The following is a 16,671-nucleotide window of genomic DNA, read 5'->3' on the forward strand; positions in this document are numbered from 1 at the left end:
GCTCTTTAGGAGCCAAGTCACGAGCAACTGGGTTTGTTTCCCAGCCTTGGTTCCAAATCTGGTTTTTGATGATTTGGATATGAGCCCGAATCGGGCCTCAGTTATATCCAAAACTAGGGATGACAATGGACGGGGGAAAGCGGAACCCCACCCCGTTTGGACCGGGGATGAAGGGCATGCAACAGGGATGGAGGCGGGGATGAAGGTTAAAATTCATCCCCGCTCGAGGATGGACTTACGCTTTCCCCCACCCGCTTCGTCCCCATCCGGATCCCCGCCTTGCCCCCGCCCCACTTCATCCCCAATCTTTCTAAGGGATGACAATAGACCGAGGGAAAATAGGGCCCCGCCTCGCCCCCGTTTGGACCGTTGATGGAGGTGGGGGTGGAGGTTAAAATCCATCCCCGTGCAGGGATAGACGCGGGGATGGAGGTTCGGATTTTGAGACAGGGCGGGGGTGGAGACCTTGTCCCCCGCCCCCACCCCGGTCCATTGCCATCCCTATCCAAAACATACGATGTGGAGTCAAGATTGGGTTTTGGCATGGTAATGCCAGAATCTAAACTGATAACAGTTCCGGCACAGGAAAGAATGAGAACAGGTCAGATCTCTATATTGGTTCATGTGACGATCCAAACAAAAAACAGTATCCACATCAAAGCCCGGATCTCATAGCATCCAACCGTATCCACGATTTTTTTTCTTCAAATACTTAAAATATGTATTGGATTCGGGTCAAAGGTCCTTCCAGATCCAACCACCTTCACCTTTTGTACTCAACCCCCTTTCTGTCCTCAACTTGATCCAAGGAGTACAACTAGTACTTATAGTTGATTATTGTAGGGCCATGTCACATGGACACGTTAATTAAGATCTTGCAACACGTCATAACCATGATGTTTAGCGCATTATATGTTGTATTTTTATTATTAATTTTTTATTTATTAGATTTTATGATCAGTTTTTATGTTTTTCTGATTATTTAAAATTAAGTTTATATATATATATATATATATATATATATATATATATATATATGTATATATATATATATATATATGGCATAAAAATAAACATTAGGGGAGGGGACATTTAAATTCCTTGATCAAATGCATAAAAAACAATCAATTATAAAAAAAGTTTCTATAATATATTTTTATATATTAAACATAGGATAGCATTTGCTACCGTGGTTGGTAAGGAACCCTAGTTGGAACTCATAAGGAGAGCTGGTTTTGAGGATATCAGACCTTATGGATGTACTCATTATGATCAAAATAGTAGGAAACAACATTTAGATGGGAGTTTTCTTCAATGCAAAAATGTGTTCTTTTGATGTTTAAAAGTTTATTACATTGTAAGCCATTGATTTTTTTTAACACTTACAAAATCTAACATATACATTAGGAAAACATGATCCAAAGGTCAGCTTCTATAGATCGCATACGGATGAACAGATTAAAAAAACTGAAAACAATAAAAATATTGCATTTTTTTCACTAAAAGGTTCCTTACCCACGAGGGTAGCAAATGTTAATCTTTGTCCTATTTTTATAAGTATCATATATTCGTGTCTTGAACCTTTTCTTTGTCGTATCCGCATTCGAATCCATGTGAGGCAAGTGTAGGAAAGGACTTGATCGTAGTTGGCGTCTTTGTACTACCCACAAAATGACAAAATGCTTGAGCGGCCCCTCAAAATGCACGAGCTTGTAGTACAAAGGCAGACCCCCAAATAATCCGGAGAGGAATTGAGCGGCCCCTCCTCTTGCTCAGCAGAGTCTCTCTCCTTTAATTCTTCCGTTCTGCTTCACCTCACCGTCTGAGGAAGAAGGTGGTGGGGGGGGGGGGGTGAGCGACGATGCATGGCGGTGAGGCGAAGCAACTCCTCGGCTTTCCCCCAAATTCTCACCCCACCCTTTCTCAGGTAACAGAAGAAGAATCTCTTCCTTCTTTTTCCTAGTTATGGGTGTTTCTGATTCACCAACCTATCCATAAAGCTGGGATAAGTTTGGAATATCATCGTGGAGCACAAACAGCTATCACCCACCTTATCCCACATTTCTGAATAATTGGGGTGTCTCCAACCACCCTAAATTCCTTGCAATTCCGAGAATTTTGATCTACCAACAGAGTTGCGTAGAAATATTGTTGCCTTCCTCCTTTTTTCTTCTTATAAATTTCATTGAACAATTTGAAAGTGAACCCTCTTTGGGTAATGTAGATTTTGGGGCGAAACATTTAGGGAATTCCGGAATTTGCAAGTTTTCTTGATGGTGATGAAGGAATTCTTTGTCTTGTGTATAAATTATCATTTTGAGTACTTGGTGGTGGTATCTATTTGTGAATTTCAAGAAAAATGATAATGATAATAAAAAAAATGGTGATGTCTCTTTGTAGGGGTTTATTCTTTTCATGGATTTCTTTTTGACGATTGATTTAACGCAAGTTTGTGTTCTTTTTCCAAGAAATGAATGGAGGAGGATTCATGTGGAAGACCCAGAATGATTTTCTTTGTTGGTTCATATCGCCGACCCCAATTGTTTTGGGATGAAGGCGTAGTTGTTGTGTTCTTTTTCCATATGGAATTCTGGCGCAGCATTTGTATATTTGATTTCCGGTCAAAATATTTGAATGGCATACCAAGACATCAAAATTAATATAACCTTTTAAGAGTATTTCCATTTTTGCTGCTATGATTTAACCCCTCATCGTTTACTTTTTTTTCCCTTTCTGATCCATTTTTGTTGCTAGATTTCAATGTTGCTATGCTTCCAAGGATGTCCTAAAATTGTCTTTTCCTCCTTTGAATTCCAATATGTGATGTTGTCAGTTATGTGTGCACACACGACTCACGCAGACACTTTATTTGGATGAGTTAAGTAAGTTGATCATTCTTATTTGATTACCGTACCCCCCGACACCCACATATAGAATTGCAAGTTTCTATCTAATTGTGATGTTCTTGTTGGATATTTGGGTTTGGGTCCAACCCATAGTGTGACCCAGCTTGACACTAATGAGAGGGTTAGTGGGGCTATTAGTGGGCACTTAATAGGAGTTAGTGGGGGGTGGAGGTTACGTGAATCACCTCTTATCTTCCATCAATCATAAATAGAGGGCTTGACCGTATGATGATAATAGCCATAAACTATAGCTTCTAGCCTATTGCCTGTAACTGTCATTGGTAGCTTCGTCGGAGGCATCACCGGATAGGAGATACGATTACCGTCGTCGGCGAGGCAGGACTGGATCTTCGTCGGCGGCGGCCTTGTCGGTTGGTCGTCGGTGGCGACAACCAGCCCTGGCGGCAGGTGTTGCTACCGACAACATATCTACCGACATCTAAATTAAAAAAAAAAAAGGATCGTTAACCTTTGCCCTTTCGAGGTTTTCGCCGGGGAGGTGAAAGTGTCGCCCTGGATAGCCGACGGCCTCATCGGTGCCGCTTGCAGCATAGGATGGTTGCCGGAACATGTTTTGGCTGTTTCGTCGTGGGATTGGGGGTTGCTGATGGAACCCCTTCGTTGGAAGGGTGTTTTCGTCAGGGACATCGCCGGATGGTGGTGACTGTGTCGGTGGGAAAGACTTACCAGCAGTACGGTGTCGCTGTGGGGTGGCCTTCATCGGCGAAACCACCGGTGCTGGAGTTTCGGTGCGAATGTGGGGCGACGTGAGAAACCGATGGGTGGTTTTTGAGAAACCGAAGGGTTTTCAGTTTCTCAGAAACTGACTGTATTCGATTTTTCTTTTTTTTTTTTATCGGGACATTTTTATTTTATTTTATGGTGGGTCGGGTCTAGATTTGAACCCGACCCGACGAACGACCCAATCCAAACCTGATCCGTGTGGATTGGGTATTGGATCTGTGATCGGGGCGGCCCGATCCAAACCCAGATAAGCTATCGACCGGGTGGATTGGGTCTCCATCTGTCATGGTGAGGACCCGATCCGGATCCGATGGATAGGGTTTGTACCCACTTATCGGATGGGACACTGGGCCCTGGATCAGACCTAGACCCATTATGGGTTACGAGTATGGGTCTGATCTAGTTTTTTCGGATCCAAAATCAGGATCCAGAAAGGATACATTAAATATTGGGTCTAGAGTGGGTCGGACACGTACCCGGTGAACAGGATCCAAACAAGACCATTTGTGGTTTCGAATCTAGGTCTGATTCGGATTGTCGGGTCGGTGATCGGATCCGACCCGGTTGAATCAGAACCGAACCCATTTGGGTTTCGGGTCATGATCCGGAACCAATCAGACTAGGTAAGGTATGAGTCTGATCCGATCTGTATGGATCAGATCTCGATTCAGAGTCAACTCGATCCGGGTATGAACCAGATCTGTTTTGATTCGGTTAGACCAGGTCTAGATTCAGACCAAACCGGATCCGAGCTTAGATCGGATACGGTTCTAGACTCAACCTGAATCTTGTAATGGATCAGATCTAGGTCCATATCGGTTTTGGATTATTGGATTCAATTCAGGACCCAGACATTATGGGTTTGGATCTAAATCTGGATTGGATCATGTATGATTCAAGACAGGATCTGGGTACTTATTACACTTGAATTGGTTCTGTGACCGATACAACTCTTTTTGAGATCGGTTCAGAGTCATTTTTGATCGGTTCTTATCGGGTTTTCACCGGTTTCGAGATGTAGAGACCCTGTTTTCATGAATCCATGAAAGTACAAGGATTTTCTGATTCGGTTAGAGGGTTTTGTGAGCTTTTGTTCATGTTTTATATCGGTTCATTAGGTCCAGAACCGGTTCAGACCCTTAGATGACCGGTTCGGAGCCGTTTCAGACGGGTTTGGGGTATCTTTAGATCAGTTTCAACTTGAGGACCTTGGGGTTTACCTATTTGAGTATGTTTTTATCATTTTTCATGCTTTATAAGTGTTTATTGTTAAGCAATCATGACTTATGTATGTTTAATACATGTGTTTTATATTATTTAAGTTGTGCATAATGTTTAAGCATGATTATGATTAAATTCATGACTTTTTTAATGTATTATGATTAAAAATTAGTTTATGCATATATGTTAAAGCATGAACTTATATTTTGATGATATAATGCATATTTCGTCTTTAACATTTATGCATTAATACGTGTGCATGACATGCGCCATAATACGAATATGATTTCAGTAAAAGATCTTGATTGACTGATTCATGTAATCACCAAAGCAATCTGAGGATTCTTTGGACCGTATTAAGATTTGATATTATGATTGTGTGTGACTTTATGAAACAACAATTCTATCCAAAGGTAGGTCGTATTCCAAATTCACAAAGGGTGTAATAGGAGATGTGTATTGCAGCCCATAAAGCATCTTTGTACCCAAAGGTACAATGCTGAATTACCTCTTGTTACATGATCTTATAGTTTCACCAACTGAAGTCAATTCCTTGTGAATTGAGAAGACAAAGCAACTGTGATTTTTGTCATTTTCACCAAAGTGGAACGATAATGACTCAATTATGCTTGTCTCATTGAAGGTGAATAATAAAAGGTCTCAATGTTTACCTTTTCATCACAAGTCTCATCTGCACAATAATAAAGTTTTCTCTTTCGTTCCTTGTTGTATCAGGTTCTTTCTTCACTGACGGTTTCAGTAATATTCTCTTATTAGACATATCTAATTTCTCGGATTGGAAATAAATAGTGTTGTTAACTATCGAATACATAGACTTATATCTGATCTTTAGAACTGACAAACCTCCCACTCTTACAAAGCAAAGTGTAGCTGAGCCGAAGGCTATCTTTGAGAAGTGGGAGCGCTCGAACAGACTTAGCTTGTTGCTTTTTGCAATTTCGAGTGGCTAAGAACATTCGAGGCACTATTCTTTACTGCAAAACAATGAAGAAATTTTTGGGAGCCATTGAGGCTCAATTTGTTAGTTCTAATAAGGCAAGGGCCAGTACACTAATGTTTAAACTAGTATCTACGAAATATACTGGTGATAGTCACATCCGACAACACATTTTGAAAATGAAGAACATTGCATCTCAGTTGAATGACATGAAGTTCGCCATTTTTTATTCTTTCTTGGTCCATCTGATTTTGACCTCATTGCCTACTGAATATAGACCTTTCAAAATCTTCACAACACATGTAACGATGAGTGGTCTTTTAATGACCTCTTGACTAAGTGCGTTGAAGAGGAAGAAATACTGAAGGGTGAGAGGGTGCTGAGTGCACATATGACTTCTCATAAGGAAAATCATTGAAAATGTTTATTCAAAAAGAAAAAAAAGAAGAAAACCTTGGGGAAAGTTCAAACTCTCAGGTGAAAGTCAAATCCCAGGCAGAAAGTTTTTCTATAAGTGTTTCTTCTGCAAGAAGAAGGGATATAAGAAGGTGGATTGCTTGAGTCATAAGAAATGACTCAAAAATAAAGGAAATAAGTCGTCCGTTTCTCATTAATGCAATTTGATTCATGTTTCATTGCATAGTTGGTAAATTGATTCTGGTGCCACGGTGCACATTGCCAACTCTTTGTAGGTATTTCTGAACAAAAAAGAAAGCATGAAAGAAGCATCTTCTCAGGAAATAAGATGCGTTCGCATGTAAAGAATGTTGGGACCAACTAGTTGTGTTGGAATCGGGATTCATTTTGGATTTGGTTGATACATTTTATGTTCTGTTCTATAGTCGGAACCTGATTTCAATTTTGAAACTTGATAAGTTTGGTTTTAGTTTTAAATTTGAAAACTCCAAGCTTGTTATTATTAAAATTTTTATTAATGTAGGTTCTGTATACGTGTGTGATGGTTTGTATCAGTTAAAAATTGAATTCTAAATTCAGGAATCCCATTCTGATGAGAACACAATAATTGACAATAAACGTGGTCTAAAAAAGAAGATAAATTCTATTTGCTTTGGCATCGAAGGTTAGAACACATCTTGAAAGAGAGAGTCCAAAGACTTGTGAAAGAAAAAATTCTTGGATCTCTTGATTTCACGGATATAAAGTCATGTGTTGACTGCATAAAGGCTAAGTAGTCTAACACATATAAGAAAGAGGCCAAACACAACAATGAAAAGTTGGAAATAGTGCATACGGATGTTTGCGGCCTTTTTTCACCGTGTCATACGGGTGAAAAATATTTTATCACCTTTATAGACGATTACTCACGGTATATGTATCTCTACTTATTATTTGAAAAATTAGAAGTCTTTCAGGTTTTTAAGAACTTTAAGAAAGAAGTAGAAAAACAAACCGGTGAAGTCATTAAAGTGGTCAGGTCTGATAGAGGTGGTGAATATTATGGTCGTTTTACTGAGATGAGATAAAAGAAAGGGCCATTAGCGTAGTTTCTAAAAGAAGAAAGCATTGTACCTCAGTATACCATGCCTGGTAGTACTTACCAGAATGATATAGCTGAAAGAAGAAACTGTACGCTTAAAAAAATGGTTCGAGCGATGTTGAATCACTCAAACCTTCCTTTGACCTTGTGGGGTGAAGCTCTTAGGACAACAGTGCATATTTTGAATATGGTTCTTACGAAGGTTGTTCAAACGACTCTTTACGAGTTATGGACTGGTAGAAAACTTTCTTTGTCATATATGCGCATATAGAGATGTCCAACAAAAGCTAAACTGTATAACGTACATATAAAAGCCTTTGATTCTAGGACAACTAGTGAATTTTTCATTGGTTATCCAGAAAGACCAAAGGGCTTTATGTTTTATTGTCCATTTCATACACCACAAATAGTGAAAATAGATAAAGCGAGATTTATTGAAAACGGTTCTATTGGGATAGATGCATATCAAAGTATTGAATTTGAGGAAATGCAAGATTTAGGTTCCATACCTGTGAAGGATAAAGACTCAGTTTTTTCTATCATTGTTCTTTTGGATAATGTCAGGGGAAGTCCGGTAAATGAACATCAATCCCAAATAGAGCAAGTTGTTGATGAGGATATACAACAACAACAACATGATACAAAAGTTTATTTCGAACCACCTATAGCACCTGTATGGAGGTCTACGAGGACCAGAAAATACGCTATCCATCCGGACCATGTGGTGTATTTGCAGGAGTCTATTAATTTCATAGATATTGACGATGATCCCTTCACCTTTGCAGAAGTCATTGAAAAAAGATCAACACATTGGATCAATGCCATGAAAGAAGCGCTTGACTCTATGGCAAAGAACCAAGTGTTGGATCTTATACCTAGACTTGATGGAGTTAGACCTATTGGTTGTAACTGGGTCTTTAAGACCAAAACAGAGGTACAAGGCTAGCCTTGTTGCAAAAGGTTTCACACAGATAGAGGGCATTGATTATAATGAGACTTTTTTTCCTATCTCAACTAACGAATAGTTGAAGTTAATCATGACCCTCGTAGCTCATTTTGATTTAGAGCTATATTAAATGGATGTGAAAACTAACTTTTTGAATGGGGATCTGGAAGAGGAGGTATACATGCAACAACCTTTTGATTTTATTGTAGATGACTTGAATAATTTATTTTGCAAATTGAAAGAGTCAAGTTATGGACTTAAACAAGCCTCCCGCCAATGATATAAAAAATTCAATCAGTTAATTATGAACTTTGGATTCACTGAAAACATTGTTGATCAGTGTATATACATTAATACTAGTGAGAGTAAGTTCTTAATTTTGGTTTTATATGTTGATGACATTCTTCTCGCAACTAATGATTTGAGTCTACTACATGAGACAAAAGATTTTCTTTCCTCTCATTTCGATATGAAGGACATGTGTGAGGCCACATTTGTCCTTAGAATCGAGATCCGTCGTGATAGAATTAAGGGTGTCCTTGGCCTCTCTCAGAAATTCTATATCCTTAAGGTTATTAAAAGATATGGGATGAATAACTATTCTCTTGGTTCGACACCCATAGTGAAATGAGATAAATTGAGTCTAAAGGAATGTCCTCATAATGATAATGAAAAGACTCTGATGGCAATTGTCTTATATGCTTCAGCAGTTGGGAGTTTGCAATACGCCCGGACCTGCACACGACTTGATATTGCATTTGCTGTGGGAATGCTTGGTAGATATCAGTCAAATCCAAGAATTGCACACTGAAAGGCAGCAAATAAAGTCATGTGCTATTTGTAAGGAACGAAGAACTACATTGTGACCTACAGAAAGGTTGGCCACTTAGTGGTCATTGGATACTCTGATTCAGACTTAGGAGGATGTCTCGATAGTAGAAAGTCTACTACTAAATACATTTTCTTACTAGCAGGTTGTGTCGTCTCATGGAGAAGTAAAAAACAGTCTATAACTGTTGCTCATACTATGAAAGCGGAATTTATTGCTCTATACGAGACTTTGTCTCAGGTCATTTGAATAAAAAACTTTATTATGGGTCTTGAAATTGTGGACTCTATTGAGAGATCACTAAAGATCTTTTGTGATAATGAAGCAGCTTTGCCTTTTTTAAATAATAACAAGAGCCCAACCTCGTGTCGACACATAGAGTTAAAATACTTTGTTGTTAAAGAAAGGACTGAGAATCATTTGGTATGTATTGATACAATTGGTACGAAGAAAATGACTACAGATCCCTTTACTAAAGGGTTAGCATCAGGATTATATTCCCAACATGTAAAGAGATTGATTTTTTTTATTCTTTCTGATGTATGATGTATGACAATTCATTATGTGATCACATTTGTAAAAATGAATTGATTCTCTATGGCTTTATGTATTGTTGATTTTGCATAAAGGATCTCTCATTTAGTTAGAGAGAATTGCAAAATAACAATATTAAATGACCAATAGAATAGGTTAGAGACCAACCTATTCATAAAGGTAATCTTAACATGTTAAAGCACTGAAAATGAGTTGTATTACAGTACATGAAAATATGACATTTCATAAAGAGATGATCGTTTTCATAACTCATATGATTCATTCTTGTGATACATGATAGCATGTGAACCCACGTAAAGAATTAAGTCAAGATAATGGTATAAACCTCGATTTAATACCCTTTTAGTATCAATGGTTCAAGTGGGAGAATGTTGGACATTTGGGTTTAGGTTCAACCCACAGTGTGACCTTGTTTGACACTAATGAGAGGGTTAGTGGGCACTTAATGGGAGTTAGTGGAGTGGAGGTTACGTGAATGTGAACTGTGCATATTCTTTACCAACCCCTATCTTTCATTATAAATAGAGAGCTTAACTGTATGACGAGAACAACAATAAACTATAGCCTCTAGCCTATTGCTTGTAATTGTCATTGGGTTCAAGGTCCTGCTCATCATTGACTTCAAGGCCTAGGCTAGGCGTCGATAGGCTGAGGTGAATGCCGAGCACCCGCACGTCGCATCGACTATGGCATCTACCGGTATGTGCTTATTTTGTATTCCGGTTTCAATTTATGCGAATACGCCAACAGTTCTTTCTTAGTCTGTATAACATCAAGAATGGCAAAATAGATGAAGGGTTTGTAATAGCTTTTGGGCTTCGATGGTGACATTTTTGTGCTGCAAACATGTTTCTCGTAATTATGCCTAAGAACTGGAGTTTGTATTATCAACATATGCTTATAAGCATTTTTTTTCTCGAGGAGAATTCTGAGATTCATCAAAACTATCTTCAGTTATTGCTGATTTGCTTTTGGGAGTCTTGGTTGATTCGAGTTATTTTTGTGTAAGTTTGAGGAATACCTAATCATGAGGATGCCACTGGAACGATGTTGTACTTTCTTTAAAGAAACAAAACTCTGCACTCTGAATATGGTCTTGCATGATCTATGGCTTACTTCAAAGATCGCAGTCTATAATGATTTTTTTTCTTTTAATAGCTACAGTTATCTACAATTTAGGATTTAGGGACTACATTAGTTTTTAAATAATGATTAGAATGCAATTAAGAAATTTGAATGCTTTGTAGAGATATAAATGGAACTATCAATGTTTATTTTTTACATTCTGTGTTGGCTTTAAGTTAAGGCTTTTATTTTTTACCACCAAGAGCTATTATTTCCTCATGAATTAATGAAGGTGGATGTTCCACCTCTAAAATAAAGAGCTTTTCACCAGTATGTTTCTCCTGTAAAAAAAAGAAGATATGCTTTTCACCATTGCTTAGCAAAATGTCTCTCAAATCTTTGTTATTCGTTCTTGAATTTTACTTTTTGCACTTTCAAGGCATGGTGTCCATGCAAAAAGTAATATATTGGTATTGTATGTCTTCCTCTTTAAATTATTGTTTGCATGAAAAAGTAATATATTGGTATTCTATGTCTTCCTCCTCTTTAAATTATTGTCAATGCAGGTCAAGGCAGCGTATAAACAAAAAGCACGGGAGACTCACCCTGATCGTTTTCCAGCATATCAAAAGTCTCAGGCAGAGTCCAACTTCAAATTGGTATATTTTTGAAACTTATCTCTGCTATTCTGATATGCTTGACACTCATTTCTTTTTCATCGTTGTTAGATTTGGTTGCTTTGTGGTTGAATTTCTTTGAATTTTAGCCTTTTACAATTTCTATGTTGCTTGAAATGGTATGATTATTTGATAGTAATACAAAATTTAAATACTATTCAAGATGTGAATCGGGAGTGCTATCTATATAGCTGTATTCCTATTATTTGGCTAGCCAATGGTATTCTCTAATTGTTGATAAACAAAAATAGAGAGCGTAGTGACAAACTGCAATTAGTGTAAAACACTGCAGCATGGTTTGGACATTTAGACAGCCTGACGGTTTAGAATGCAAGATGACCTTGAAGGAGGATATTACTAGATTGATGAGAACAAACCTCTAGTCCTGCAATTAATTACTATCTGCCTGCTTGTATGGGTGTGTGGGTGGGAGAGATTTTCCAACTAAATTAATGAGTAGGTGCCTGGAAGAATGGAATAAAAATCTTCATCTACAGTAGATTGCTGTGCTGAGAATGCAGCATTAATTTGGCCAACTTGCTTGCTGAGGGCATAACTTTGGCTCTGATGTTAGTTTTCTATGTTTTTGGTTTATACAAAGGCTTCGCAGAGGGCCTAGGCCATTCTATACCAACTTTTCCTATTTCTAGATTTTTGGGGGTTAAATTGCCTATGTACTATCAATGCTTCAAATTCCCTTTGTGGTGGATTCAGATTGTCAGATGAACCTTTTTATGGTCTAGGGCTGTATTGGGTTGGTTCAATTTTTACATTCTTTTCTTCCCTTCTTAATATTGTTTATGAACCTAAATAATATTTTGGAAAGGTGGATAGGCAATCAATTGAATCTGTTGATACTTTGATCATTCATTTGCACATTTCTTTTGCATCTATAAATTGATGTGAAATCTTAATCATCTGATACCATGGAATTGCAGGCTGTATAAATCCTTTCACCCATGTCAGAAAACTACATAAACTGGCACAAATTTGCATGCCTATAATAGCCATTGATTTGATTGTAGACCTTTGACCGTACATTCTCTGTATCATCTGTTCAAGATGCCAAGTACTATTGTTCATCTTAAAACCAGTTGGAAGTTTGGAATATGAATTTAGATAAATTTGATCTTTTACTTTTCTTTTCTTCTTCCTTAATTTAGAAATCCAATTAATATTTTTTGTAATCCTTATATCAGTTTTTTTTTCAACTTTAATTCTGTTTATAGATGATATTTTATATTTTCATGTCCATGATGAATTTTGTGCATTTGCAGATATCTGAAGCTTACTCGTACCTACTGGATGGTAGGAGTCTCATGCCTTGCCTACTCTCATTTTGGTTATTATAGCTTCCAATTCAAACCCCGGCTGCTAACACTTGCTTGGCCTGTCCTTTACAGATAAAAGATCTGGATGCCCAGCTCAAGGTTTGGTCCTTAACTCTATGCATGCTTCCTGTGCCATGGTTTCTTAATTCGGTTGTATATATGCAGCCTCTTGCATGCGAGTGGTGAGAACTGGTGTTCCAAGAGCAGGTGGCGGACGCAATCCTCTGTTGGTCAAAGCACCATTTCTCGTTCTGATAATGGCAACTGTTTCGCTTGGTGGTGCAGTTGCTGCAAAGTAAGTACATGCTTCCCTGGTTCACATATCTGTCAACTTAAGTTGTATTGCCAGAAGGAACCTTGCTACTTGCTCTGAGTCCAGTGACTAATTGAAACCATCACTAGTTCACCTGGACTGAGCAAAACCACGCCTTTGTATTGGTAGCATGTATTCTGTATGGTCATAAGCCTGGGCGTAATCCTTAGTCTATGGCACTTTTGTCTTCATGCCATAGGAGTCCACATACAGGCATGTGATGCGAGTCTAGCAGGGCATGGATGCTGTAACATCCTTTGTTGAAGAAGCAGAGGCCTATCCCCATAAGACTTGATGTACTTTTGTTTTCACACAACTTATGTCCAGGACTTACCGCAAACAAAGGGAGGCATTTCCCTCGCAGCATCCATTTCTTCCTTGAGATGAACACAACAAGGTCTTGCCTTAAGCCATACAACTCTTTATTTGGAGGAGCAACACTTTATATTTGCGCCACTGCTAGAAAGCAAGCATTTACAGCAGGGCACCCTGTAGCCGACTTTGTTCAGTTGTGTCTACAATTTGTTTTGCTTTGGTTGAGCCATGATGTAAGTGTTAGTCACATGTAACTTTCTTTGGGCCACCCTTGCACTTTGGTTCAGGCAATGTTTTGAAGTGTTAGCCTTTAGATCTGAACTGCAATGAGCCTGCGGGCAAAATTGTGAATGAATAAAAATGTGTTGAGCTTTCTTTGTTCACTTTTGTTGCGATTACTTTTAAGTGATTGCAATTTCTTTTTCTCTCTTCTCTTTCGCTCTTTTGCACTCTTTGTACTCAAAGCTTCCCTAGGGGCAAGTGAGCGACCTAAAAGGCTAGCGGCAGTAAGGAATGACTGTCGCGCTGTACTGGCCTATTGAAGAAGTAGGCTCGTGACAAGTGGTACAAGAGCTCATTCTCGAGCTTGGGAAGAGACTCCGGAGTCAGTGTTGAGAGACTCGCAGACGGGCCGCAATTTGTGAGAAAGACATCGTGGCGTCCCAATACAACTTGCGTAACATCAAAGGTAAGGCAATTGTTGAGACCTAGGCGATGGGTTCACTTTGGGACCAAGAGCAATTGGCCTAGATTGATGGTTGATGTGACTTTACATGAAGAAGCAATTTCACGCACATTTGAGTCGTTCGGAGGATTAGACGACGAGGTGAATAATCTGCGAGAGCAGATGAACTTGCTGATGGAACAAGTTACTTCACTGAATACGTCAATGATCACCTGGCAGACTGAAGTAGGAGAACTTCAGTTGAAGAATCACACTTTGCAGCGGACGATGACCCTAAATGGCGGAAATGGCAATAGGCCATCAAAGATAGATATGTCGAGGCAAGCGAAGTTCAATCGTTCAAGGGATAGCAAGTCCATAGAGAACTTTTTGTTCTAGGTGAAAGACTACTTGGACATTCAGAATGTATTGGCTGAGGACTTCAGAGTGAATGTTGCAACAACTCTGCTTGACAGAGATGTTATAGCCTGGTGGTGATAGAAACATAGCTACATGAAAATAAGGCATTGCGTAATTGATAACTTTGAAGCTTTAAAAATGAGCTACACAACTACTTTATACCAAGGAATGCACAAAAACAAGCTTATCAGATGGTGACAAAATGTAAGCACTCTGAATCGTTGCAAGACTATGTCAGAATATTTCAGAAACTCATGCTAGAGGTCTCCAATATGCCAGATGAAGATAAACTCAACTTGTTTATTGTGAGACTCCAACTGTGGGTACAATGCGAAGTGAAAATGAGCAATCCCGAGATCCCGAGACTTTGAAAGATGCGTATGTGACGGTCGGGCGCCTTGTGGATACTCAATGTAAGCCCTTCAGTCCATCGACTAAGGTCAGAAAGAAGCTGGACCACAGAGACAAGAAAGAAGATCAACGTGATAACAAGGGTGAGGCGTCGACCCAACACCATTTCGACAAGAAGCAGACCTACAAGAAGTACAACAATAACGACAACAAAGCACGGGTTGTGACTTGTTGGTTCTATGGCGATAGGCATATCATAAGGTAATGTCCTAAGTACCTCGTTAAAGATGACAGATAGGCCAATGCAGTACTGGCAGAAAGTAGCGACATCGAGGTCATGTAACTAAGGATGGAAGCTATGCGGTCGGTTAACGCAATAAGAAGTTGTGCAGTCCAAAGCATACCGGTTATCGAAGAACTCATGTATCTAGAAGTCATTACAAATGAAAAGTCTACTATGACAATGGTAGACTCCGAGACCACGCATAACTTCGTCTTGCGGGAATAGGCGGAGCAGTTGGGCTTGAAGCCCGGGTTAAAGCATAGGACCATCAAGACGGTGAACTTTGAGGCTAAGCCTATAAGCAAGGGATGTGGCTATCCAAATTGAGAGTTGGGCCGACAAAGCCAACTTTTCAGTGGTGCCCTTGGACGATTTTTAAATGATTTTGGGCATGAAGTTCCTTCGCTGCTAGAATGTGATGATGTTGTCGAAGTTTAACTCGTTGACTATCATGGGAGAAAAATCTTTATACACGGTGTAGTGTCTTGCTGTTGAAGGCAAGTCTTCAATGCTATTTGTCATGTAATTGAAGAAGGGTGTCAAGCGAGGAGAGCAGACATTTCTAGTGGTCGTGCGCACTGAAAAAGGAAAGGTGAAAGCAACAGTGCCACCGATCCTTGCCCCACAGTTGGCAAAGTTTCGAAGAGTGATGCTCTCGAAACTTTCGAAGCATCTGCTGTTGAGACGCGAGGTCGACCACAAGATAGAGTTGAGCTCGGGAGCAAAGCCCCCTGTCATGGTCCCTTATCGCATGAGACCGGCTGAATTGAAGGACCTGCGCAGACAACTGAACGAGATGTTAGAAACAGACATTATTTGTCCATCAAAAGCACCCTTTGGCGTCCCTGTGCTCTTCTAGGTGAAACATGATGGTTTCAAATAGCTATGTGTGGATTACTGTGCGTTGAATAAGGTTATGGTGAAAAACAAGTATCTGTTGCCACTGATAGCGGACTTGTTCGACCAGCTAGGCAGTGCCCGTGTCTTTTCAAAGTTAGACTTGCGATCAGGTTACTGACAAGTGAGGATTGCTGATGGTGATGAATCAAAGACAACGTATGTCACTCGTTATGGCGCTTATGAATTTCTGGTGATGCCATTCAGGTTGACTAATGCTCCAGTCACATTCATGACATTGATGAACAAGATTGTCTACCCTTATTTAGACAAGTTCGTGGTAGTCTATGTCACAGGGATTCGGCTAGGAGGGTGCCGCACCCGCGTCGACACGACTCGACACGAGTGCGGGTGCGGGTGCCGCACCGGGTGCGGTCAACCCGATCCTGGGTGCGTTGACCGCACCCAGGATCATTAAGGTCCATTTTTAAAAAAAAAAAAATTTGCCCAAATGGGCTTCAATTTTTTTTTTAAAAAAATTATGCAACTGACAGGATCATTAAGGTCCATTAATACTATTTTGCAGCTGTTCTGTCAGCTGCTGACAGTTGCAGCAGCTGTCTGTCAGTTGTTGACAACAGCTGACAACTGCAAAATAAAAATAAAAAACCCGCCTATTCCCCTGACTCCCTTTATATATATATATATATTACATTTTTACCCCTGCCGCACCCCCGCACCCGGGTTTTTTGGAAGTG

At 39.4% G+C, this 16,671-nt stretch overlaps 1 protein-coding gene across 3 annotated transcripts in view; it reads left to right on the forward strand.

Annotated features, from left to right (window-relative positions):
* The first annotated feature begins 1,454 nt into the window (after positions 1-1,454).
* Positions 1,455-16,671, forward strand: part of LOC149828809 (uncharacterized) — an 86,903-nt gene continuing 71,686 nt past the window's right edge. For 2 of the 3 annotated variants that reach the window (XM_090017739.1, XM_090017737.1), the window contains exons 1-5: positions 1,455-1,927; positions 11,289-11,381; positions 12,677-12,707; positions 12,803-12,829; positions 12,896-13,025. In XM_090017739.1, coding sequence (XP_089873865.1) covers positions 1,862-1,927; positions 11,289-11,381; positions 12,677-12,707; positions 12,803-12,829; positions 12,896-13,025 — 347 coding nt within the window. In that variant the 5' untranslated portion in view covers positions 1,455-1,861. Of the gene's footprint in view, positions 1,928-11,288; positions 11,382-12,676; positions 12,708-12,802; positions 12,830-12,895; positions 13,026-13,370; positions 13,739-16,671 lie in introns of those variants that run through there. The other variant, XM_090017738.1, reaches the window with a different exon arrangement.

Source organism: Nuphar pumila, chromosome 9, assembly GCF_984573655.1.
Source record: "Nuphar pumila chromosome 9, dmNupPumi1.hap1.1, whole genome shotgun sequence".
Taxonomy (NCBI): Eukaryota; Viridiplantae; Streptophyta; class Magnoliopsida; order Nymphaeales; family Nymphaeaceae; genus Nuphar; species Nuphar pumila.